The sequence below is a fragment of the Erythrolamprus reginae genome, chromosome 2 (genome assembly GCF_031021105.1).
Source record: "Erythrolamprus reginae isolate rEryReg1 chromosome 2, rEryReg1.hap1, whole genome shotgun sequence".
NCBI classification, from domain to species: Eukaryota; Metazoa; Chordata; class Lepidosauria; order Squamata; family Dipsadidae; genus Erythrolamprus; species Erythrolamprus reginae.
In genome coordinates, this window is record NC_091951.1 from 8780573 (window position 1) to 8807312 (window position 26740).

At 42.8% G+C, this 26740-nt stretch overlaps 1 protein-coding gene across 1 annotated transcript; it reads right to left on the reverse strand.

The window, feature by feature from the left end:
- Positions 1-5273: 5273 nt before the first annotated feature.
- Positions 5274-26351, reverse strand: LOC139159674 (uncharacterized). The gene is made up of 5 exons (XM_070736997.1): positions 26196-26351; positions 18746-18828; positions 17273-17399; positions 9443-9728; positions 5274-6827 (listed from the first exon to the last, which is right to left on the reverse strand). The coding sequence occupies exons 2-5, from the start codon at positions 18809-18811 to the stop codon at positions 6425-6427; spliced, it is 882 nt and encodes a 293-aa protein (XP_070593098.1). The 5' UTR covers positions 18812-18828; positions 26196-26351; the 3' UTR covers positions 5274-6424.
- Positions 26352-26740: the final 389 nt, after the last annotated feature.

Consider the following 26740-nt stretch of genomic DNA (forward strand, 5'->3'; position numbering starts at 1 on the left):
TCTATATAGCGAGACACAATCTCCCTCTTCCTGCTTGTTATACTTGTAATTAGTACTCCGAGGTCCTTAACCGAATGGGGGTTATCTGTGATAATTTGATTATTCGGTTTGTATTTGGAGTTCTGATTCTTTTTGCCGATGTGTAGGACAGAGCATTTGCTGGTTGAGATTTGGAGTTGCCATGTGTCAAACCAATCAGAAACAGAGTCTAGGTCATTTTGGAGAGTAGTTGTGTTATCGGTGGTGTTGAAGAGGTTTTACATCATCTGCGAAGAGAACGCAGTTGCTTGTAATGATGTAGAGAATGAAGAGAGTTCATCCCAGTACACCTTGGGGGACACCACTTTTAACAGGGACAGGGGTAGATATGGTGCTTCCTATTTTAACCACTTGTTGTCTGTTTGACAGGAATGCTATAATCCAGCTGTAGAGGGCTCCTGAGATGCCATAGGATTTGAGTTTTAGGAGTAGTTTGTCATGGACCACTGAGTCAAAGGCTTTGGAGAAGTTAATGACTTAATGAACTCAATCTGTATAGTCTGGAGGACAGAAGGAAAAGGGGGGACAGGATCAAAACATTTAAATATGTTAAAGAGTTAAATAAGGTTCAGGAGGGAAGTGTTTTTAATAGGAAAGTGAACACAAGAACAAGGGGACACGATCTGAGTTTAGTTGGGGGAAAGATCAAAAGCAACATGAGAAAATATTATTTCACTGAAAGAGTAGTAGATCCTTGGAACAAACTTCCAGCAGACGTGGTTGGTAAATCCACAGTAACTGAATTTAAACATGCCTGGGATAAACATATATCCATTGTAAGATAAAATACAGGAAATAGTATAAGGGCAGACTAGATGGACCTTGAGGTCTTTTTCTGCCATCAGTCTTCTATGTTTCTATGTTAATATAAATAGCATCTATAGATTTTCCTTGGTCAAGCGACGCCAGTGAAGCTTCAGCTGGGCGGGGCGCTGCCGGTACTTCCCTCCTGGGGCTCCCGCTCGCAGCTGTCCCCCGGCTTCTGCTCGATGCCACGGTTTTCGGCGCTGTCCTGCTGTGCCCCAAAGACGGAAGGCGGGAAAAAGGCGAGAAGAATGGAGCTCTCCTTCTTCCTGCCTTCCGTCTTTGGGGCCCAGCAGGACAGCGCCGAAAACCGTGGCATCGAGCAGGAGCCAGGGGACAGCTGCGAGCGGGAGCTCAGTGCAAGGAGCCACTGACTGCGGGCCCCAATTTGCCCGGGGCCCGGTAGCGCGCTCCCTGTAGTACCCGTCTATCGGCAGCCCTGAAGATGAGTAGTCCATATGTTTTTGCAGTGGAGGAGCTCAACACAAGCCTGACTCTTACTCGCTGGCAGAACAGATGCAGATTTGGCCATGGGTCTCCTTTCTTGCAAGGATTCATCTCACCTTCTTTGTGTGCTGGCAGTTTATGGATTAATGGAAGAAAGTGCTTTTTCCTAGCCAAACTGCAAGTGGAGACTGTGGCTTGTTCCCTTCTTTTCAAAATCCTGTTGGAATCCTCTCAGAGCAAAAAGTCCAGATCTCTGGGTACTATAATGCAATGATCCACTAGATGGCGACATCTGCAAACACCTTGATTCACATCTCATCTAAAGGCGCCATCAAGCTTTTTTTAAAAAATCGAGATTTTTAATTAGAACAGAATAACAGAGTTGGAAGGAAATTTGTTGTAGGTCATCTAGTCCAACTCTCTGCTCAAGCAGGAGACCCTAAAAAACATCTGGCAGATGGCTATCCAATCTCTTGAAAGCTTCCAGTGATGAAGCACCCACAACTTCTGAAGTCAAACTATTCCTATTGGTTTATTCCTATCACTGTCAGAAATTTTTTCTTTGGTTTCTAGGTTTAATCTCTCCTTATTTAATTTCCACCCATTGCTTCTTGTTCTACCCTCAAGTGAAACATACAAACATAGAAGATTGGTGGCAGAAAAAGACCTTGTGGTCCATCTAGTCTGCCCTTATACTATTTCCTGTATTTTTATCTTAGGATGGATATGTTTATCCCAGACATGTTTAAATTCAGTTACTGTGGATTTACCAACCACGTCTGCTGGAAGTTTGTTCCAAGCATCTACTACTCTTTCAGTCAAATCATATTTTCTCATGTTGCTTTTGATCTTTCCCCCAGCTAACCTCAGATTGTGTCCCCTTGTTCTTGTGTTCAATTTCCTATTAGTGCTTTGGGGAATAGCTTAACTCCCTCTTCTTTGTGGCGTGCATAAGTGCACTAGCGTGCCGTCCGTCCCCTGTCCTATTGTCTCTCCTATATTTCCTATATCTTCTCTTCTATCCCTACATCTTTTCTTCTATTCTCTCATTGATATATTTTATCCCTATATTTTCTCTTCTATTATTTCTTTGATATATTTTACTTCGAGTGTATCCTCTATAACCTTCATTGTGTATTGTATAATAATAATAATAATAATAATAATAATAATAATAATAATAATAATAATGCAAAACTACTGTGAGACTTCCAACTTCAGACTGCCCGACCACACTGCTCACCCATTTTGAGACTGTCAGAAATCACTACCCCTAAACCCTACATCACTTCAGACAAATGGTTATCCAATCTCCTCTTAAAAATTTCCAGTGTTGGAGCATTCACAACTTCTGGAGGCAAGCTGTTCCACTGATTGTTCTAAATGTTAGGAAATTTCTCCTTAGTTCTAAGTTGTTTCTCTTGTTTAGTTTCCACCCATTGCTTCTTGTTCTACCCTCAGGTACTTTGGAAAATAGTTTGACTCCCTCTTCTTTGTGGCAGCCCCCGAGAGATTGGAACCTTGCTATCATGTCTCCCCAGTCCTTGTTCAAACCAGACATACCCAGTTCCTGCAGTCGTTCATATTTTAGCCTCCAGTCCCCTAATCATCTTTGTTGCTCTTCTGTGCACTCTTTCTAGAGTCTCAGGAGGGAAGTGTTTTTAATAGAAAAGTGAACACAAGAACAAGGGGACACAATCTGAAGTTATCTGAGTCTACAGAGAGGGGCGGCATACAAATCTAATAAATAAATATAAATAAATAAATAGTTGAGGGAAAGATCAAAAGCAACATGAGAAAATATTATTTTACTGAAAGAGTAGTAGATGCTTGGAACAAACTTCCAGCAGACGTGGTTGGTAAATTCACAGTAATTGAATTTAAACATGCCTGGGATAAACATATATCCATCCTAAGTTAAAATACAGGAAATAGTATAAGGGCAGACTGGATGGCTCATGAGGTCTTTTTCTGCAGTCAGTCTATTATGTTTCTATGTTTCTCCTCATCTTTTTTACATTGTGGCGACCAAAACTGAATGCAGTATTCCAGGTGTGGCATTACCAAGGCATTATAAAGTGGTATTAACATTTCACGTGATCTTGCTTTTACCTGTGTGCAGCCTAGAACCGTTTTGGGTTTTTTGGAAGCTGCTGCACAATGTTGGCTCATATTTAAATGCTTGTCTCAGACTTCAAGGTCCCTCTCACAGTTACTACTGTTGAGTAAGGAACCACATAAACTATACCTGTGCATTTTGTTTTTCTTGCCTAAATGTAGAACCTTACTTTTCTCATCATGCATTTCATTTTGTGGGATTGCATTCGTATAATTTCTCCCCCATATGGATCTTTATGGGCATCAAGGCTTTGTGCAAAACTGAAGTTCTTTCCACATTCCTTACATTTGTATGCTTTTTCTCCCGTGTGGATCTTTTGGTCCAGTGTTGTGCCTATCCACAAGAAGGGCAGTAGAGAAGAAGCTGGTAACTACAGGCCAGTTAGCTTGACATCAGTTGTAGTTAAAATGATGGAGACTCTACTCAAAAAGAGGATAAATCAGCACCTAAAAACCAATAACTTATTGGACCCAAATCAGCATGGCTTTACTGGAGGCAAATCATGTCAGACTAATTCCATTGATTTCTTTGACTATGTCACAAAGGTGTTGGATCAAGGTGGTGCCGTGGATATTGCCTAACTGGACTTCAGCAAAGCCTTTGATACGGTTCCACATAAAGAGCTGATAGATAAATTAGTGAAGATTGGACTTAATCCCTGGATAGTTCAATGGATTTGCGGCTGGCTGAAGCGTAGACATCAGAGAGTTATTGTTAATGGCGAGTATTCTGAGCAGAGACAGGTTACAAGCGGAGTGCCACAAGGGTCTGTTCTGGGTCCTATTCTTTTTAATATGTTTGTGAGTGACATACGGGAAGGTTTGGTAGGAAGGTTTGCCTATTTGCTGATGTCCCTAAAGTGTGCAATAGGGTTGATATTCCTGGAGGCATCTGTAATATGGTAAATGATTTGGCTTTATTAGATAAATGGTCAAAGCAATGGAAGCCGCAGTTTAATGTTTCCAAAGGTAAAATAATGCACTTGGGGAAAAGAAATCCTCAATCTGAGTATTGTATTGGCAGTTCTGTGTTAGCAAAAACTTCATAAGAAAAGGATTTAGGGGTAGTGATTTCTGACAGTCTCAAAATGGGTGAACAGTGCAGTCAGGCAGTAGGGAAAGTAAGTAGGATGCTTGGCTGCATAGCTAGAGGTATAACAAGCAGGAAGAGGGAGATTATGATCCTGCTATATAGAGTGCTAGTTAGACCACATTTGGAATACTGTGTTCAGTTCTGGAGACCTCACCTAAAAAAAGATATTGACAAAATTGAACAGGTCCAACGATGGGCTACAAGAATGTTAAAAGGTCTTAAGCATAAAACGTATCAGGAAAGACTTAATGAACTCAATCTGTATAGTCTGGAGGACAGAAGGAAAAGGGGGGACATGATCGAAACATTTAAATATGTTAAAGGGTTAAATAAGGTCCAAAAGGGAAGTGTTTTTAATAGGAAAGTGAGCACAAGAACAAGGGGACACAATCTGAAGTTAGTTGGGGGAAAGATCAAAAGCAACATGAGAAAATATTATTTGACTGAAAGAGTAGTAGATGCTTGGAACAAACTTCCAGCAGACGTGGTAGATAAATCCACAGTAACTGAATTTAAACATGCCTGGGATAAACATATATCCATCCTAAGATAAAATACAGAAAATAGTATAAGGGCAGACTAGATGGACCATGAGGTCTTTTTCTGCCGTCAGACTTCTATGTTTCTATGTTTGGTGGGAAATAAGGTAATTCAAATCCCTGAAGCTTTTTCCACATTTTCTTTATTTTTCGCACTATAAAACGCACCTGACCATAAGACACACCTAGGTTTAGAGGAGGAAAACAAGAAAAAAAATATATTCTGAACCAAATGGTGTACTAATATATTTAATAAAATATAGCAGAATAATATTTCAACCATGTAAAGTCAACAGCGATATTCAGAACCATCATCACTGTCATTAATAAATGAGGACAGACTTTAAAAACTCTTCTACTTTTCTGGAAATCCCAAGAACTTATCATCGCTAGTGTCAGAATTTATGATAGTCAGTTGCTAACAATCATCGATATCACTTCCTTCGCTGCCTTCATATGTGATACTATCTTCAGTTCCACCTAAGGCAGAGGTCTTCAAACATGGCCCCTTTAAGACTTGTGGACTTCAACTCCCAGAATTCTCCAGCCAGCTATGCTCCATTCCATTCTCCACCTGATCCATTCAGGTTCCCTGCTGGAGAATTCTGGGAGTCGAAGTCCACAAGTCTTAAAGGGGCCAAGTTTGAAGACCTCTGACCTAAGGTATTGCTAATGCCACATTTTTTGAATGACTGTGCAACGATTTTGTCCTTCACTGAGTGTCATGATATTTTAGCCCATTCACAAACTTAAGTGGGCCTCTTCATTCATTCAGTAGGTGTCAGATAATGATTATAATCCATTTGTTCCATTCTTCTCCTATAAATACTTTAAATGGTTTGTTGATAGAAACATCAAGATGTTACAATTGGCTGGTAAGGCCTCCAGGAATCAGTTAGATAAGTCTTCACCTCTTTAAAACTTGTTTTTGTAGTTTCGCTAGTATGTGCTCTATATTGATCGAGCACTAACAAAGCAGGGTTTTTTCAGAAGCCCTCCAGAGTGTTTGAACCACACTTTTTCCAACCCATACGCTCATTCCATTTTCATCCATCCATCCTTTCTCATGAACATGCACAACTCTTTGTGGAATAACTTCTTTTGGAAAGTTTTTCCTCTTGAAAATTAATGCCAGTGGCAATTTAGTGTCATCTGCACAGCAGGACAAGCACAACCATTTTGTGTGTTTTCGGCATGTCCTGAGGTTTTCACGGTTATGATTTTGGCAGGTTTCAGTTCAACAGTCTTATTAGGTGGCACATCAAAGGTTAGCTGGACTTTATCCATTATCTGGACCAATTTCAAAATCGTTTTTTCTTCCCAGCATCAATTACAAATTTATGAGAAGAAGACAGGATCTTAGATTCATATGAATTTGGCATTTTTAAGCAATGCTAGTTCTGGGGTGCAAAATAAGGCCACATCGTTTCATAAATCTGTAGCACCACGATGGCGATCCGGTAAAATCCTGAATGCCTCTCTCTACGGCAATGCGTTTGGCTTTAGATATGATCATTTTTGTAGAAACGGAGAAGCCATTATCCCGGAAACATGCGATCCATTCTTTCATGTCCATCTCTAACTGTGGCCACTTTGCAGGGAGCCCACGAAAATTGTGCTTATTTTTATCTTTCACTTTTTCCAACTGATCCACCTGTTTCCTCCATTCTCTTATCATTTTTTCAGTTGGAGGTGGCCCATAATGTCTTGCCGCTGCTCTGTTTCCATGTTCCTCAGCATATCTTACTACTTCCAGTTTAAAAGGAATTTTATAGGCTATTCTTCTTCTGCAAGAAAATACAATAGTAAAAAAATTGTCAGTAATGTGTCCATTCATTCATTCATTCATTAGATTTGTATGCCGCCCCTCTCCGTAGACTCGGGACGGCTCACAACAGCAATAGAACAATTCATAACAAATCTAATAAATTAAAAACATTTTAAAAACCCCATTATTAATCAGACATGCATACAAACATACCATACATAAATTGTATAGGCCAGGGGGAGATATCTCAATTCCCCCATGCCTGGCGGCAAAGGTGGGTTTTAAGGAGTTTACGGAAGGCGAGAAGGGTGGGGACAGTTCTAATCTCCGGGGGGAGCTGGTTCCAAAGAGTCGGCACCGCCACAGAGAAGGCTCTTCCCCTGGGACTCGCCAAACGACATTGTTTAGTCGACGGGACCCAGAGAAGACCAACTCTGTGGGACCTAATCGGTCGCTGGGATTCATGCGGCAGAAAGCGGTCCTGGAGATATTCTGGTCCGATGCCATGAAGGGCTTTATAGGTTATAACCAACACTTTGAATTGTGACTGGAAATTGATCGGCAATCAATGCAGACTGCGGAGTGTTGGTGTAACATGGGCGTACTTAGGGAAGCCCATGATTGCTCTCGCAGCTGCATTCTGCACAATCTGAAGTTTTCGAACACTTTTCAAAGGTAGCCCCATGTAGAGAGCATTACAGTAGTCAAATCTTGAGGTGATGAGGGCATGAGTGACTGTGAGCAGTGAGTCCCGGTCCAGATAGGGCCGCAACTGGTGCACCAGGCGAACCTGGGCAAACGCCCCCCTCGCCACAGCTGAAAGATGGTTCTCTAATGTAAGCTATGGATCGAGGAGGACGCCAAAGTTGCGGACCCTCTCTGAGGGGGTCAATAATTCCCTCCCCAGGGTTATGGATGGACAGATGGGATTGTCCTTGGGAGGCAGAACCCACAGCCACTCCATCTTATCCGGGTTGAGTTTGAGTCTGTTGACACCCATCCAGACCCCAACAGCCTCCAGGCACCGGCACATCACTTCCACTGCTTCGTTGACTGAGAGCACTATAGCTGGGAACAACAAAGAATGATACACTGTTATAGGGGATCTGCTGCGGACATACTGTTATGCGGGTGGAACTGCTGCTGATGCACTGTTATGGGGGACATGTTTAATGCTTTACCTTTAAAGGGGTCAATTTATAAAGAGGATATTTTATTAGAAGATAGCTTCTTAGGTACTATTGATATGACCGTATTTTGTTTCCACAGTACACCTTTACAGCCCCATCCCCATCAAAATGCCCCCTTATATTAGTTGTCCCCATCAGCGCAGAATATGGAGCAGCAATATAATGAGGGCAGGAGGCAGAGACTGGGAGGACCACAGATAGCCATCCGCTCAAGTGCCAGCTCTGCCTATTGACTTCCACACTGTGGAAAAGAGAGAGAGGGCAATGACAAATTATGCAATGACAAGAATGCAGCTGTGAGAGCAATCATGGGCTTCTCTAGGTATGCCCATGTTACACCAACACTCCGCAGTCTGCCTTGGTTGCCGATCAGTTTCCGGTCACAATTCAAAGAGTTGGTTATGACCTATAAAGCCCTTCATGGCACCGGACCAGAATATCTCCGGGACCGCCTTCTGCCGCACGAATCCCAGCGACCAGTTAGGTCCCATCGACTAAACAATGTTGTTTGGCAGGACCCAGGGGAAGAGCCTTCTCTGTGGCGGCCCCGACCCTCTGGAACCAGCTCCCCCCAGAGATCAGAATTGCCCCCACCCTCCTTGCCTTTCGTAAACTTCTTAAAACCCACCTCTGTCATCAGGCATGGGGGAATTGAGATATCCCCTCCCCCCAGGTCTATACAATTTATGCATGGTATGTTTGTGTGTATGTTTTGCTTTTTAATAATGGGTTTTTAGTTACTTAAATATTAGATTTGTCATACATTGTTTTATTATTGTTGTGAGCCGCCCCGAGTCTGCGGAGAAAGAAAGAAAGAAAATAAATAAATAAATAAATAAATAAATATTGTTGTTATTATTATTGATTAAACTATCATATAGGAATATTATTATTATTATTATTATTATTATTATTATTATTATTATTATTATTATTATTATTTAGATTTGTATGTCACCCCTCTCTGGAGACTCGGAGCGGCTCACAGCAACAAACTAAGTACAAATCTAATGATTAAAAAACAGTTTAAAACCCATTAATATAAAAACAACAACAATCATATGTCCCAAAAAAACCATATATAAAATGGAACAGCCCAGGGAAATCAATTTCCCCATGCCTGATGGCAGAAGTGGGTTTTAAGGAGTTTGCGAAAGGTGAGGAGGGTGGGGGCAGTCCTGATCTCTGGGGGAAGTTGATTCCAGAGGGTCGGGGCCACCACAGAGAAGGCTCTTCCCCTGGGGCCCGCCAGACGAACCTCGTCCCGGAACCAATTGAGTTTGTAAGACAAGATATCACTGTATTTGCTCCATAAAACTCACAGACATTCCCACCCACATTTGTTGGGGTGGGGAGCATGAAATGAAAAAATACGGTATATAGTTTTCCTTCAACTTGTACTGTCTTATTTAAGGTGAGAGAAAAGGGCCTTCCAGAGTGTTACCTGATCTCCCTTTGTTTCTCTAAAGGGTTGTTTTTGCAGCAGTCACATAATCCCAAGTTATCTCGTAATTTTCCGCACCATGTACAGATTTCTTTTACTTGGGTATCATCTCTGGTCAAGAAGATATTGGTATCTGCATACTGAAAAGGAGAACAATTCGCCAGCCCCCATCCTAACTGGTTTTCCTGAAGGCTTTGCTTTCCAAACATCCTTCCTGCATCTTCGTTTCCAGCTGTTGACAAAGATGCTTCTTCTTGCCTAGAATTTCCTGTTTCCCATTCATCAGCTGCTTAGAAGAGAAACAAAGAAAAGTTGATAGAAATGATTTAGCATTGTATCCCTTATTTTAATATGACCAAAACTCTGGCCACCTCCCTCCAGCTCTTTTTTTTTAAAAAAAAACCTTTTTGTGGATCTTCTTTCTTCTTCTGTCAGGATGTGTTCAAAACATTTGGTATAAAGTTGATGTTAAGATTTATTTATTCATTCATTCATTCATTCATTCATTCAATTTTTATGCCGCCCTTCTCCTTACACTCAGGGCGGCTTACAACATGTTAGCAATAGCACTTTTTTTAACAGAGCCACAGCTTATTGCCCCCACAATCTGGGTCCCCGTTTTACCTATCTTGGAAGGATGGAAGTCTGAGTCAACCTTGAGCCGGTGATGAGATTTGAATTGCTGACCTTCAGATCTACATTCAGCTTCAGTGGCCTGAAGTATAGCACTCTACCTGCTGCACCACCCCGGCTCTATCTATCTATCCATCTATCCATCTATCTATCTATCTATCATCTATCCATCTATCATCTATCTATCTATCATCTATCTATCTATCTATCTATCTATCTATCATCTATCTATCTATCTATCATCTATCTATCTATCTATCATCTATCTATCTATCTATCTATCAATCATCTATCTATCTATCATCTATCTATCTATCTCTATCTAACTATCTATCTATCTCTCTATCTACTCTATCTATCTATCTCTATCTATCTATCTATCTATCATCTATCTATCTCTCTAGCTACTCTATCTCTCTTTATATATATATATATATATATGACGGTCTTGGTATATTCGGGTTTCTTCCCGTGTAGGATTTGGAAATTTCTGGCGACGTTTCGATGAGGTCTCACTCATCATCTTCAGGCTGGTGTTTCTGTCCTTTTTCTCAGGCGAAGACTGCGAGACCTGAGCTGCATTCCTTCTATAGATACTGGTGGCTGGGTGTGGTTTGATGGCTCAGTAATTGCCTGCTGTGTAGAAACTTCCTGGTGAGTCAGAGGGGTAACAATTGGGGTCGTTGATGTAGCTGAGGTATGCTGGTTAGTTAATGGTTGTAGATTAGGCGTGATGTCCTGTGTAGTTAGAACTTGTAGGCTGCTTGATTGCTTTACAATGTGTGTCCTGAGTGCTGCTTGATTGCTTTACAATGTGTGTCCTGAGTCTGGTTTCTGTGGCTGGGATATGTTTGAGGGCTGGTTTCCAGATGTCTGGTAAGCGAGAGGTATCATCCCGCTTGTTCATATTTTGGGGATGTTTTTCTATCTCGATCGCTTCCATGATTATTCTTTTGCTGTAGTGTTCTGTTTTGGAAATTAATTTGGTACTGTCAAAATCAATTTCATGTCCTGTGGTTTTGAAGTGTTGGAAAAGGGAGGAGGTTTTTTCTTTTTTCTTTAATGCATTCTTATGTTCTGCAACACGTGCATTAACTCTCCTGTTTGTTTGTCCAATATATGTGGCTGGGCAGATTTTACATGGTATTTGATAAACTCCCTGGTTTTCAAGTTGGATATTGTCTTTTGGGTTTCTTAGGATGTTGGCTATTTTTTTATCTGTACCAAAGGCTGTCTTTATGTTGTGTCTGCGGAGAATTTTACTGATTTTATCTGTGGTGCCCTTGATGTAAGGGAGGAGGGCGATGCCATTGTCCTGTTCTGTGTCTTGGTTCTTGGGGGGTGTCTCTTTTTGGATTAAGTTGTTGATTGCCTCTCTTTGGAATCCATTGGAAATTAATACATTTGTGAGACTGTGTAATTCAGGTTCCAGGTGGTCTTTGTCGGCTAGGCGTTGGGTTCTGGAAATGAGGGTCTTGGCTACGGAATTGATCTGTGCGGGGTGGTGGTGGGATTTTGCGTTCAAGTAGCGGTTGGTGTGTGTCTTCTTCTGGTAGACGGTGTGTCCTAGGGAGCCATCGGGTTTTTTGTAGATTAGGACATCCAGGAAGGGAAGTTTGTTGTTGGTTTCTATTTCCATGGTGAATTGTATTTTGGGGTGTAGGCTGTTGAGATGTGTGAGAAAGCTGTCCAGTTTTTCTTTCCCATGTGGCCAAATTACGAAGGTGTCATCTACATATCTAAGCCAGAGTTTGGGTTTGTATTCAGATTTGTCCAAGGCATTGGTTTCAAAATATTCCATGTATAAGTTTGCGATGACGGGGGACAGGGGTGATCCCATGGGGGCTCCTTCTATCTGTTTGTATCTTTGTCCATTGTGGATGAAGTATGTATTCATCAGGCAATGGTTGGTCAGATCTAAGATGTGCTTCGGGGGGTTGTATTTGTTTTGGATGGCTGTCAGGGCTTCTTTGATAGGCACTTGGGTGAAGAGAGATATGACATCAAAGCTTACGAGAAGGTCACTGGGTTGTAGGTTTTGTTCCTTTATGATTTCTATGAAGTGGAATGAGTTTTGTACATGAGACATGATGGATTCTGCATAGGGCTGGAGTTGTTTGGCGAGAAATTTGGCAAGATTCTGTAGGGGTGAGCCTATGGAGCTGACTATGGGTCTGAGTGGTGTTCCTTCTTTGTGTATCTTGGGGAGGCCATAGAGCTTGGGGCATCTGGATGATTTTTCTCTGGGGATGATTCTTTGCTGGATTTCTTGACTGATGGGAGAAGCTTTTATTTTGGATTTGGTGGTTTTTTCCAGGTAGGTGGTAGGATCTGTGCTTAGAGGTTTGTAGGCGGGGTCTTGGAGTAGGTTGGATAGCTTGTCTTGGTAGTCAGATGTGTTCATCACCACAGTGGCATTGCCTTTGTCTGCTGGGAGGATGATTATGTTATTGTCTTTCCTCAAGTTGGTGAGTGCTTTTTGTTCATCTTTATGTAAGTTGCTTCTGGGTGGAATGCTGGAGCAGAGGACATTGGTGACTTCGAGTCTGATTTTGTTGGCTTCATCTTGGTTGATTTTGGTTAGGCTGGCTTCAACTCCGCATATGATGTTTTCAGTGGGGATGCGTTTGGGGGCGACTGCAAAGTTGAATCCTTTGGAGAGGACGTTGGTTTCTGCTGTGGTGAGGGTCCTGTCCGATATATTGTGTACTGTATTCTTCATGAGTTGCTGTGGAAAAGGTTTTGGCTTCTGGTGTTTTTCCAAATTATGGAGTTTCCTGGTGTGTATATCTGTATTGAGGGAGGTTTCTGTTTCAGCTCTCCAGAGGGCTAGTTGTTTGGATTTGTCCCAGAGTATTGGGTGGATTCTGTTGCTGAGTTTGAGGTGAAGACTGAGTAGGTCTTTGTTGGTTTGGTCTAGTAGGAATCTTTTTCTGTGGAGTTCCAAAACAGAACACTACAGCAAAAGAATAATCATGGAAGCGATCGAGATAGAAAAACATCCCCAAAATATGAACAAGCGGGATGATACCTCTCGCTTACCAGACATCTGGAAACCAGCCCTCAAACATATCCCAGCCACAGAAACCAGACTCAGGACACACATTGTAAAGCAATCAAGCAGCCTACAAGTTCTAACTACACAGGACATCACGCCTAATCTACAACCATTAACTAACCAGCATACCTCAGCTACATCAACGACCCCAATTGTTACCCCTCTGACTCACCAGGAAGTTTCTACACAGCAGGCAATTACTGAGCCATCAAACCACACCCAGCCACCAGTATCTATAGAAGGAATGCAGCTCAGGTCTCGCAGTCTTCGCCTGAGAAAAAGGACAGAAACACCAGCCTGAAGATGATGAGTGAGACCTCATCGAAACGTCGCCAGAAATTTCCAAATCCTACACGGGAAGAAACCCGAATATACCAAGACCGTCATACCTGTACCCGTGAAAATCTACGAAAACAAATATCTTACCTCTACGGGGAGGATACCTTCTTGCTGACCAGGACCTATGAGAAACTCGAGGTCCAAAGAGCTACCATCCTATGTGACCTCAAATTTCTACGCAACTGCCGAGACCGAAACCTGATCCCCAAATGCTGCCAACTAAAATTCCATTCTAAAACCCCATCCACTGAACGGATCCTGAAAAGAACTGAATTAGCCCTAATCAGAAACGAACTCCACAGAAAAAGATTCCTACTAGACCAAACCAACAAAGACCTACTCAGTCTTCACCTCAAACTCAGCAACAGAATCCACCCAATACTCTGGGACAAATCCAAACAACTAGCCCTCTGGAGAGCTGAAACAGAAACCTCCCTCAATACAGATATACACACCAGGAAACTCCATAATTTGGAAAAACACCAGAAGCCAAAACCTTTTCCACAGCAACTCATGAAGAATACAGTACACAATATATCGGACAGGACCCTCACCACAGCAGAAACCAACGTCCTCTCCAAAGGATTCAACTTTGCAGTCGCCCCCAAACGCATCCCCACTGAAAACATCATATGCGGAGTTGAAGCCAGCCTAACCAAAATCAACCAAGATGAAGCCAACAAAAATCAGACTCGAAGTCACCAATGTCCTCTGCTCCAGCATTCCACCCAGAAGCAACTTACATAAAGATGAACAAAAGCACTCACCAACTTGAGGAAAGACAATAACATAATCATCCTCCCAGCAGACAAAGGCAATGCCACTGTGGTGATGAACACATCTGACTACCAAGACAAGCTATCCAACCTACTCCAAGACCCCGCCTACAAACCTCTAAGCACAGATCCTACCACCTACCTGGAAAAAACCACCAAATCCAAAATAAAAGCTTCTCCCATCAGTCAAGAAATCCAGCAAAGAATCATCCCCAGAGAAAAATCATCCAGATGCCCCAAGCTCTATGGCCTCCCCAAGATACACAAAGAAGGAACACCACTCAGACCCATAGTCAGCTCCATAGGCTCACCCCTACAGAATCTTGCCAAATTTCTCGCCAAACAACTCCAGCCCTATGCAGAATCCATCATGTCTCATGTACAAAACTCATTCCACTTCATAGAAATCATAAAGGAACAAAACCTACAACCCAGTGACCTTCTCGTAAGCTTTGATGTCATATCTCTCTTCACCCAAGTGCCTATCAAAGAAGCCCTGACAGCCATCCAAAACAAATACAACCCCCCGAAGCACATCTTAGATCTGACCAACCATTGCCTGATGAATACATACTTCATCCACAATGGACAAAGATACAAACAGATAGAAGGAGCCCCCATGGGATCACCCCTGTCCCCCGTCATCGCAAACTTATACATGGAATATTTGAAACCAATGCCTTGGACAAATCTGAATACAAACCCAAACTCTGGCTTAGATATGTAGATGACACCTTCGTAATTTGGCCACATGGGAAAGAAAAACTGGACAGCTTTCTCACACATCTCAACAGCCTACACCCCAAAATACAATTCACCATGGAAATAGAAACCAACAACAAACTTCCCTTCCTGGATGTCCTAATCTACAAAAAACCCGATGGCTCCCTAGGACACACCGTTCTACCAGAAGAAGACACACACCAACCGCTACTTGAACGCAAAATCCCACCACCACCCCGCACAGATCAATTCCGTAGCCAAGACCCTCATTTCCAGAACCCAACGCCTAGCCGACAAAGACCACCTGGAACCTGAATTACACAGTCTCACAAATGTATTAATTTCCAATGGATTCCAAAGAGAGGCAATCAACAACTTAATCCAAAAAGAGACACCCCCCAAGAACCAAGACACAGAACAGGACAATGGCATCGCCCTCCTCCCTTACATCAAGGGCACCACAGATAAAATCAGTAAAATTCTCCGCAGACACAACATAAAGACAGCCTTTGGTACAGATAAAAAAATAGCCAACATCCTAAGAAACCCAAAAGACAATATCCAACTTGAAAACCAGGGAGTTTATCAAATACCATGTAAAATCTGCCCAGCCACATATATTGGACAAACAAACAGGAGAGTTAATGCACGTGTTGCAGAACATAAGAATGCATTAAAGAAAAAAGAAAAAACCTCCTCCCTTTTCCAACACTTCAAAACCACAGGACATGAAATTGATTTTGACAGTACCAAATTAATTTCCAAAACAGAACACTACAGCAAAAGAATAATCATGGAAGCGATCGAGATAGAAAAACATCCCCAAAATATGAACAAGCGGGATGATACCTCTCGCTTACCAGACATCTGGAAACCAGCCCTCAAACATATCCCAGCCACAGAAACCAGACTCAGGACACACATTGTAAAGCAATCAAGCAGCCTACAAGTTCTAACTACACAGGACATCACGCCTAATCTACAACCATTAACTAACCAGCATACCTCAGCTACATCAACGACCCCAATTGTTACCCCTCTGACTCACCAGGAAGTTTCTACACAGCAGGCAATTACTGAGCCATCAAACCACACCCAGCCACCAGTATCTATAGAAGGAATGCAGCTCAGGTCTCGCAGTCTTCGCCTGAGAAAAAGGACAGAAACACCAGCCTGAAGATGATGAGTGAGACCTCATCGAAACGTCGCCAGAAATTTCCAAATCCTACACGGGAAGAAACCCGAATATACCAAGACCGTCATACCTGTACCCGTGAAAATCTACGAAAACATATATATATATATATATATATATATATATATATATATATATATATATATAACTATCTATCATCTATCTATCTATCTATCTCTATCTATCTATCTATCATTTATCTATCTATCTATCTATCTATCTATCTATCATCTATCTATCTATCTATTTATTAGATTTGTATGCCGCCCCTCTCCATAGACTCGGGGCGGATCACAACAATAATAAAACAGTATATAATAAACAAATCTAATATTTAAAAAGTATCTAAAAACTCATTAATTTAAAACCATTCAACGCAAGCATACCATACATAAAACTATATAAGCCGGGGGAAATATCTCAATTCCTCCCATGCCCGACGGCAGAGGACAGTTTAAAGAGATTTGCGAAAGATAAGGAGTGTGGGGGCAATTCTAATCTCCAGGGGGAGCTGGTTCCAGAGTGTCGGGGCTGCCACAGAGAAGGCTCTTCTCCTGGGTCCCGCGAAACGACATTGCTTAGTCGACGGGACCCAGAGAAGGCCCACTCTGTGGGACCTAACCGGTCGCTGGGATTCGTGTGGCAGAAGGCGGTCTTGGAGATATTCTGGTCCGATGCCATAAAGGGCTTTATAGGTCATAACCAACACTTTGAATTGTGACCGGCAATTGATCGGCAACCAATGCAGACTGCGGAGTGTTGGTGTGACATGGACATACCTAGGGAAGCCCATGATTGCTCTCGCAGCTGCATTCTGCACGATCTGAAGTTTCCGAACACTTTTCAAAGGAAGCCCCATGTAGAGAAATGGGAGGGAGAGTCACTTTGATGGAAGATCCCATCTCTTGAGAACTCAGTGCATCGGGCAACCCAATTCTCTAGCAATTATTTTCTTGTGATGCTCTCTGTGGGCCTCCGTCATTACAGCCAGAAAACACAAAGAGGAATCAAACACTTAAAATTATGTACAAAATGGAAATGTTGTTTGTGCCTCACTAAAAAAATACCTTCCACCAGAATTTCATCCCAAAAATAGAGCCCCTTACTTAGGGAGGCCAAGTTCCTTGCAGTTTCCAGCATGACCTCTTGACATAGAATTTTTTGCTCCAAATCCAGTAGGGCCCATTCCTCCACAGAGAAAACCACAGCTACATCCTCAAAAGAGATGGAATTCTGAAACAGAAACAAAATATACTATGAATGCCTCTTCATAAAGATATCTTGAATAATCTAAATGCAAAAATTCTTTTCAAAGGAAGAACAAATCCTGCTTTCCAAATTGGTTAAAATAATAATAATAATAATAATAATAATAATAATAATAATAATAATAATAATTTATTAGATTTGTATGCCGCCCCTCTCCGAAGACTCGGGGCGGCTCACAACAATAATAAAAACAATATAACAGTGATACAAATCTAATATTAAAAGAAAAGATATATAAAACCCCAGCAATTAAAACCATACAGCACATACATACCAAACATAAAATATAAAAGCCTGGGGGAGATGTCTCAGTTCCCCATGCCTGGCGATATAAGTGGGTCTTGAGTAATTTACAAAAGACAAGGAGGGTGGAGGCTGTTCTAATCTCCGGGGGGAGTTGATTCCAGAGGGCCAGGGCCGCCACAGAGAAGGCTCTTCCCCTGCGTCCTGCCAAACGACATTGTTTAGTTGACGGGACCCGGAGAAGGTCAACTCTGTGGGACCTTATCGGCCGCTGGGATTTGTGTGGTAGAAGGCGGTTCCGGAGGTATTCTGGTCCAATGCCATGTAGGGCTTTAAAGGTCATAACAACACTTTGAATTGAGACCGGAAACTGATCGGCAGCCAGTACAGGCCACAGAGTGTTGTAGAAACATGGGCGAATCTGGGAAGCCCCACGATGGCTCTCGCGGCCGCATTCTGCACGATCTGAAGTTTCCGAACACTTTTTAAAGGTAGCCCCATGTAGAGAGCATTGCAGTAATCGAACCTCGAGGTGATGAGGGCATGAGCGACTGTGAGCAATGACTCCTTGTCCAAGTAGGGCCGCAACTGGTGCACCAGGCGAACCTGGGCAAACGCCCTCCTCGCCACAGCTGAAAGATGGTGTTCCAATGTTAGCTGTGGGTTGAGGAGGACGCCCAAGTTGCAGACCCTCTCTGAGGGGGTCAGTAATTCCCCCCCCCCAAGGTAATGGACGGACAGATGGAATTGTCCTTGGGAGGCAAAACCCACAGCCACTCCATCTTGTCTGGGTTGAGTTTGAGCTTGTTGACACCCATCCAGACCCCAACAGTCTCCGGGCACCGGCACATCACTTCCACTGCTTCGTTGACTGGACATGGGGTGGAGATGTATAACTGGGTATCATCGGCATACTGATGATACCTCACCCCATGCCCAATGTCTCAACATTAATCGCTTTTCCATTGATTCCTATGGGAAACATCCCCCTTCCCCATCTATTTAGGACAGAGCTGGACCATGTTGAATGTTATTTGCAGTTTGAAGAAGTCAAAGAATTTTCCTACCTCCCTCGGAAGTACAAGCATTGCTATTGTTCCACCAAAGACAACAGATGTTCCAGAAGATACCATGGATGTTGCTCTGGTTCCTGAGAGTGAGGGGGAAAATGCAGAGGGACAGTTTGTTATACAGACTGATGAGGTTGTATAAAAGCTGAGAGGTAATGGATTTATTGGCTTGGTACCAATAAAGGAGAATATTTGTAGCTCAGGACTGAAATTTATTGATTTATTAGATTTGTATGCCGCCCCTCTCCGAAGACTCGGGGCGGCTCACAGCAACAGAACAATACAAATCCAATACAGTAGTACCTCTAGATACGAGCTGCTCCACATGCGAGCATTCCAAGTTACAAGCCGCGACGCGAGCGAAATTTCTGTTCGACACCCGAGCTCAAATTTGGGATACGAGCCGAGCTTCCACTAGGTGGCAAGAGAATCTCCTTGCTTCCAGTTATCTCGGCGCGAAAAACAAAGTCTAAAGGCATTCGTTCGAGATGCAAGTTGATCGACTTACGAGCTCGGGTCTGGAATGAATTAAACTCGTATGTCGAGGTACCACTGTAGTTAAACAATTTAAAACCCTTAATATAAAAAACAATCATACGTCTCATACAAACCATACCTAAAGCGGGAATGGCCCAGGGGAATCAAATTTCCCCATGCCCGACGGCAGAGGTGCATTTTAAAGAGTTTGCGAAAGGCAAGGAGGGTGGGGGCAATCCTAATCTCTGGGAAGAGTTGGTTCCAGAGGGTCGGGGCCGCCACAGAGAAGGCTCTTCTGATATGAAATGATAGGTCCTTGGTGCTCTCTGCGCTTGCTTGTTTTCTTAAGACATTTCATGACCTAAACTAGGTACCGTAACTTCATCTGTGCTAGTCAGGAGTGCTGTTTGTTGTCAGTTCATATTCTGGTGGTTTTACCTGTCTATATGGGTGGGTGGGAGGTCTTAGAGATTCTTTGGTTGTGCTGTTTACTGGTGGCTCTTAGGCGGTTTCTAGATTGGGGTATTGATTGTCGATCTGATGTTAACCTTGGAGTTAATCTATGGTGATCTGGGTGCTGATTACTGTGGAGAGTCTTGTTTTCTTTCGGGCTGGTTGGTTGCCTCTTTTGGATAGTCTATACATGGCTGATTTGTCAGAATACCAGGCTTCTAGAAATTCCCTGGCATTTTTAGACTTGTCCTGATCTAGGATGGTCAAATGTTCACAATTGAAACTATGGTTAAATTATCATAGAAATATAGAAGACGGACGGCAGAAAAAGACCTCATGGTCCATCTAGTCTGCCCTTATACTATTTTCTGTGTTTTATCTTAGGATGGATCTATGTTTATCCCAGGCATGTTTAAATTCAGTGACTGTGGATTTACCAACCACGTCTGCTGGAAGTTTGTTCCAAGCATCTACTACTCTTTCAGTCAAATAATATTTTCTCATGTTGCTTCTGATCTTTCCCCCAACTAACTTCAGATTGTGTCCCCTTGTTCTTGTGTTCACTTTCCTATTAAAAACACTTCCCTCCTGGACCTTATTTAACCCTTTAGCATATTTAAATGTTTCGATCATGTCCCTCCCCTTTGCCTTCTGTCCTCCAGACTATACAGATTGAGTTCATGAAGTCTTTGCTGATACGTTTTATGCTTAAGACCTTCCACCATTCTTGTAGCCCGTCTTTGGACCCGTTCAATTTTGTCAGTGTCTTTTTGTAGGTGAGGTCTCCAGAACTGAACACAGTCTTCCAAATATGGTCTCACCAGCACTCTATATAGCGTCAATATCTGTCAATATTGTGAAATTAAAGATTTTTTTTGTCATGTTGGCCTTCTCCGGGTCCCGTCAACTAAACAATGTCGTTTGGCGGGACCCAGGGGAAGAGCCTTCTCTGTTGCGGCCCCGACCCTTTGGAACCAACTCCCCCCAGATATCAGAGTTTCCCCCACCCTCCTTGCCTTTCGTAAGCTCCTTAAAACCCACCTCTGTCGTCAGGCATGGGGGAATTGAGACTTTCCCTCCCCCTAGGCTTATAAAATTTATGCATGGTATGTTAGTCTGTATGATTGTAGACCATATTTAGGCAAGGAATTCTGTGTACCCCTATGATAAGTTGAGGAATTCTATGTACCTTTGTGATTTGTAAAACCTATATAACTTGCTCTTTAGCTTCTGTGCAAGTGTCTCTTCCCTTATGAAGAGTACCTGCTTTGCAAACCATTTTTGGTATATACCCAGAGAGAATAAACATTTCTGTTCTCTTTGTCCAAACGTCTCGTGTGAACTTTTTCATAAAAATTCAGCGCACAAGGAACAAGGTAAAAAATAACTCTAATATTGGATGAGATGTCCATTTGGGTTCAGTTCCAAGTGGGGAGAAAGACACTGGAAACCTGTAGACTGTTTGGAAGGAAGGTAAAATAGGGAGGTAATAATGCACTTGGGGAACAGGAATCCTCAATCTGAGTACAGTATTGCATTGGCAGTTCTGTGTTAGCAAAAACTTCAGAAGAGAAGGATTTAGGGGTCGTGATTTCTGACAGTCTCAAAATGGGTGAGCAGTGTGGTCGGGCAGTAGGAAAAGCAAGTAGGATGCTTGGCTGCATAGCTAGAGGTATAACAAGCAGGAAGAGAGAGATTGTGATTCCTTTATATAGAGCGCTGGTGAGACCCCATTTGGAATACAAAAAGATATGGACAAAATTGAACGGGTCCAAAGACGGGCTACAAGAATGGTGGAAGGTCTTAAGCATAAAACATATCAGGAAAGACTTCATGAACTCAATCTGTATAGTCTGGAGGACAGAAGGAAAAGGGGGGACATGATCGAAACATTTAAATATGTTAAAGGGTTAAATAATGTTCAGGAGGGAAGTATTTTTAATAGGAAAGTGAACACAAGAACAAGGCACAATCTGAGGTTAGATCAGAAGCAACGTGAGAAAATATTATTTTACTGAAAGAGTAGTAGATGCTTGGAACAAACTTCCAGCAGATGTGGTTGGTAAATACAAAGGAACTGAATTGAAACATGCCTGGGATAAACATATATCCATCCTAAGATAAAATATAGGAAATAGTATCAGGGCAGACTAGATGGACCATGAGGTCTTTTTCTGCAGTCAGTCTTCTATGTTTCTATGTAAGAGGAACCCACCCCTGCTGGGCAAGGGAGGGGCCTCCTGCTCCTGTGAAAGAAATGTACTGATTGGTTGTCAGACTCCCATTGAGCCATGCAGGAGCAACTCTGCAGGCTGTGTTTTTGAGTTCTAGTTTAGCTGAGCCTTACTGAGTGATGGTGTAATTGAAGGGCTTTGAGCAATTCCTAATATGGCTGTTATTTGTTTGTTATGTACAATAGATTGGTCCCCCTGTAAACAAAGGAATGAATGAGCTGAGCCATTCCTTGATGGCCCATTGACAAAGGTGAGGGCTACTAAGAGTGAGTCTTTTTTTTCTGCCTAAAAGCATGTTTCTGGGGATATTCCATAAGGAGTTGGGCACCCTTTATAGAAACATAGAAGACCGACAGCAGAAAAATACCTCATGATCCATCTAGTCTGCCCTTATACTATTTCCTGTACTTTTATCTTAGGATGGATATATGTTTATCCCAGGCATTTTTAAATCCAGTTACTGTGGATTTACCAACCACATCTGCTGGAAGTTTGTTCCAAGGATCTACTACTCTTTCAGTAAAATAATATTTTCTCATGTTGCTTCTGATCTTTCCCCCAACTAACTTCAGATTGTGTCCCCTTGTTCTTGTGTTCACTTTCCTATTAAAAACACTTCCCTCCTGGACTTTATTTAACCCTTTAACATATTTAAATGTTTCAAAGTAGAATAGAATAGAATTCTTTATTGGCCAAGTGTGATTGGACACACAAGGAATTTATCTTGGTGCATATGCTCTCAGTGTACATAAAAGAAAAGATACATTTGTCAAGAATCATGTGGTACAACGCTTAATGATTGTCATAGGAGTCAAATAAGCAATGAAGAAAAAAAAATCAATATTAATAAAAATCTTAGGATACATAATAATAATAAATAATATATATTCCCTGGTGCAGAGCTGAAGGGATTGGATACTGTAGCCTAGAGCAGCGTTTCCCAACCGGTTTGCCGCGGCACACTAGTGTGCCGCGAGACACGGGCAGGTGTGCCGCGAAGCTCCTAGGGAAGCTCCAGCTGGGCGGGGCGCTGCCGGTGCCTCGGACCTGGAGCTTCCACTCGCAGCTGTCCCATGGCTCCTGCTTCCGGCACAAACCTGCTGGGCCCCAAAGAAGGAAGGCAGGAAAAAGGAGAGCTTAATTCTTCCGCGTAAGCAGCTGGTTTTGGAGTTTGGGGTGGGGAGCGATGAAAGTGCGGAGGCCGGCTCCGCGGCTGCCCCCACCCCCAGTGCCTCCGCTCCCCTCGCGCCACTGGCTTCTCGCCGCTGACACCCGCCCGCCCAATCTGCCCCTTTCTCCAGCTCCTCCCGCAGTGGTGGCTGCAACGGCGGCGAGCGCTCGGAGAAAACCTTCTCACAGCGGAGGTCGGAGAAGGTTCTTTGGAACGTCGGGGGTGCGTGTGCGCGCGCGCGCCCTATCCCCCAGCCAGCCTACCCGGAAAAAGCTTTGCCGGCCTCCGCAGAGAAGAAAGGAAGAGAGAGAACAAGAGAGAGAAAGAAAGAGATAGGGGGGAAGGAGGGAGAGAGAAAGAGCAAGAGAGAAAGAGGAAGGGAGAAACAAAGGGATGGAGAGAGAGAAAGAGGAAGGGAGAGAAAGAGGGAGGGAGAGAGAAATAGAGCGAAGGGGAGGAAGAGATTTTTTTGTCCAAACGTTTTTGCGCCCCCCACGCCCCCCCCCCCCCCACTCAATGTTCCCCAGGATTTTGAAAATGTGAATAATGTGCCGCGGCTCAAAAAAGGTTGGGAAACACTGGCCTAGAGGATAATTCTCTGCCTTACAAGGCAAAGGTTGCAGGTTCAGGTCCTAGTGGGTATGCTAGCTGATGAGGCCAAAATAAGGCCGAAATAGATCTATCCTAGTCTCCCTTAATTTTCAAATTCAGCAAAAAAACATGTGACATATCTATATATATATATATAAATTCTATATAATATCCTGCCTTTTTAATATTTCCTAGGATATTACATTTTTCTAGGAGAGAGGTGGGTGCTACCTTCCTACAAAATAAATATAAATATAAATAAATGTATAAATATGTACATGCTGGTGCCTTTTCTCTTTCTTTGCTTTTTTTTGTGTGTATTTTTTGCTTTTTGTTTGTTTTTCTTATCTTTTTTGTATTATTATTTCTTTTTCTATGCTTCATTAATGTAACTATGTATTCTGTATATTTGTTTTAATGAATTACAATTAAATTTACATTAAAACAATAAAACATAAATAAATATAAACACACACAGAGAGAGAGAGAGTAGGACTTGCCCTTTGCCCCAAAGATGATTTTTTTTTTCAAGGGGAAATCTGAATTGCCTCTTGAGTCAAAGGATCTTTGGGATAACTATGATCTGGGTCGGTGTTTCCCAACCTTGGCAACTTGAAGATATCTGGACTTCAACTCCCAGAATTCCCCAGCCAGCGATCTGGATGACTGAGAGTCTCCATAGACCAGTGTTTCCCAACCTTGGCAACTTGAAGATATTTGGACTTCAACTTCCAGAATTCCCCAGCCAGCATTTGCTGGCTGGGGAATTCTGGGAGTTGAAGTCCAAATATCTTCAAGTTGCCAAGGTTGGGAAACACTACCATAGACGACTGGCTCTTTTGAAACATCCAAGGAGAAAGCCTGATTCCTTTTAAATCGCACGCCACCAGGAGACTTTGGTGATATTTTTTTTAAAAGAGCAATAAATATTTAACATGCCTGGGATAAACATAGATCCATCCTAAGATAAAAATACAGGAAATAGTATAAGGGCAGACTAGATGGATCACGAGGTCTTTTTCTGCCGTCAATCTTCTATGTTCTAAGAGAAGATTTCAATCCTGGGCCTAGAAAGCCTAGAACTAAGATGCCTTAAACAAGATCTAAGTATTGCCCACAAGATCATATGCTGCAACGTCCTTCTGTCAGCAACTACTTCAGCTTCAACCACAACCACAACAACACAAGAGTACACAACAGATTTAAACTTAATATTAACCGCTCCAAACTTGACTGTAAAAAATATGACTTCAGTAACCGAGTTGTCGAAGCGTGGAACTCATTACCGGACTCCATAGTGTCATCCCCAAACCCCCAGCACTTTACCCTTAGATTATCTACGGTTGACCTCTCCAGATTCCTAAGAGGTCAGTAAGGGGCGAGTACAAGTGCACTAGAGTGCCTTCTGTCCCCTGTCCTATTGCTCTCCTGTATCTCCTATATACCTTTCTTCTATTCCTATATCTCTTCTTCTATTGGGAATACAGTCCAAGACCAGGGAAGTCTTAATACCACTCTACTATGCCCTGGTCACACCTGGAGTACTGTGTTCAGTTCTGGTCACCACACTTCAAGAAAGACATTGAAACTCTGGAGAAGGTGCAGAAAAGAGCAACCAAAATGATCAGGGGTCTAGAAACCAAGACTTACGAAGAGAGACTGAGGGAACTGGGCAAGGATAGCCTAGAGAAAAGGAGGGCCAGAGCGGACATGATAGCAGTCTACAGGTATACGAGGGGTTGCCACAGAGAGGAGGGGATCACTTTATTCTCCAGGGCACTGGAGGGCCGGATGAGGAACAAAGGCTGGAAGCTGACCAAGGAGAGATTCAACATGGAGAACTTCCTGACGGTCAGAACGATCAACCAGTGGAACAACCTACCAGCGGACGTTGTGAACTCCAATAATCTGGACATTTTTAAGAGGAAATTGGGCTGCCATTTGGCTAGGATGCTATAGGGTTCCTGCTTAGGCAGGGGGTTGGACTTGATGGCCCGCATGGTCCCTTCCAACTCTAACAATCAATCAATCAATCAATCAATCAATCAATCAATAAATAAATAAATAAATAAATAAATAAATAAATTCATAGTTCTATTCCTATATCTTCTTTTCTATTCTTTCTTAGATATATTTTACTATGAGTATCTCCTCTATAACCTTCATCATGTATTTTACATACCCACTTATATATACCCACTAAAACCCTCATTGTGTATTGGACAAAATAAATAAATAATAAATAAATAAACTATATAGGAACAGAACAAATCAATGAAATAATAGAAGAGATTATGGGAATAGAAGAAAGGGATAGGAGATATAGGACAGGGTCGTTCAAGGAGCCATTTAAACTCTTGTCCTGAAACAACACCCCCACCCCACCTCACAAAGAAACAAACCCAAACGGTCCAGGGAAGCGACCAGCAAGGGCCAGCAAAGTAATCTGCACCAAGACAAAGTGATGGTCGTGGGAACCATCGGAGGAGCGACTCGAGAAGAAAGCAATGGAAAGGCTCACGTTTCCGAGAAGTCGTACCCAGGAGAGGAGGAGAGAACTTGTCGCCCGGCACCCGCAGGGAAGAGGCTCGGCTGCCCCTCGTCTTCGAAAGGCTCCGTTCTTCAAAAGCAGCGCGCAGGGCAGCTCCCAGGATCCGCCTTCCTCGCAGCACCGCCGGCGACGCTTTTTTTTTTTTTTAACTCCGGCCTCTGCGCGCAGCTGCAGTTGCGCGCAGGCGCCTCCTTCTCCGGAAGGACCTCTGCTAGGGCTTTAGAGATTGGTGGCACGGAATGATTCCCCCTAGAGAGGCCCCTCGGACACCTCCGGTCTTTCTCCCCCCACCCCCCTTGCAAGTTTGTTTGTTTTTGGATGTCCTGTAGAATCTGGGGAAAGCAGGAAGCTCCTGAGCGAAAAGATGCCCCGAGGCGGATGCTGCTTTTTAATCCTGGAAAGCTGAAAGGGGAAGGGGCCGCCCAAGGTGGTCATTTGGGTTGAACAACAGAGTTGGAAGTGAAGTCCAACCCTTTGCTCCAGCAGGAGATCCTTTTTTTAATGTATTTATTTTT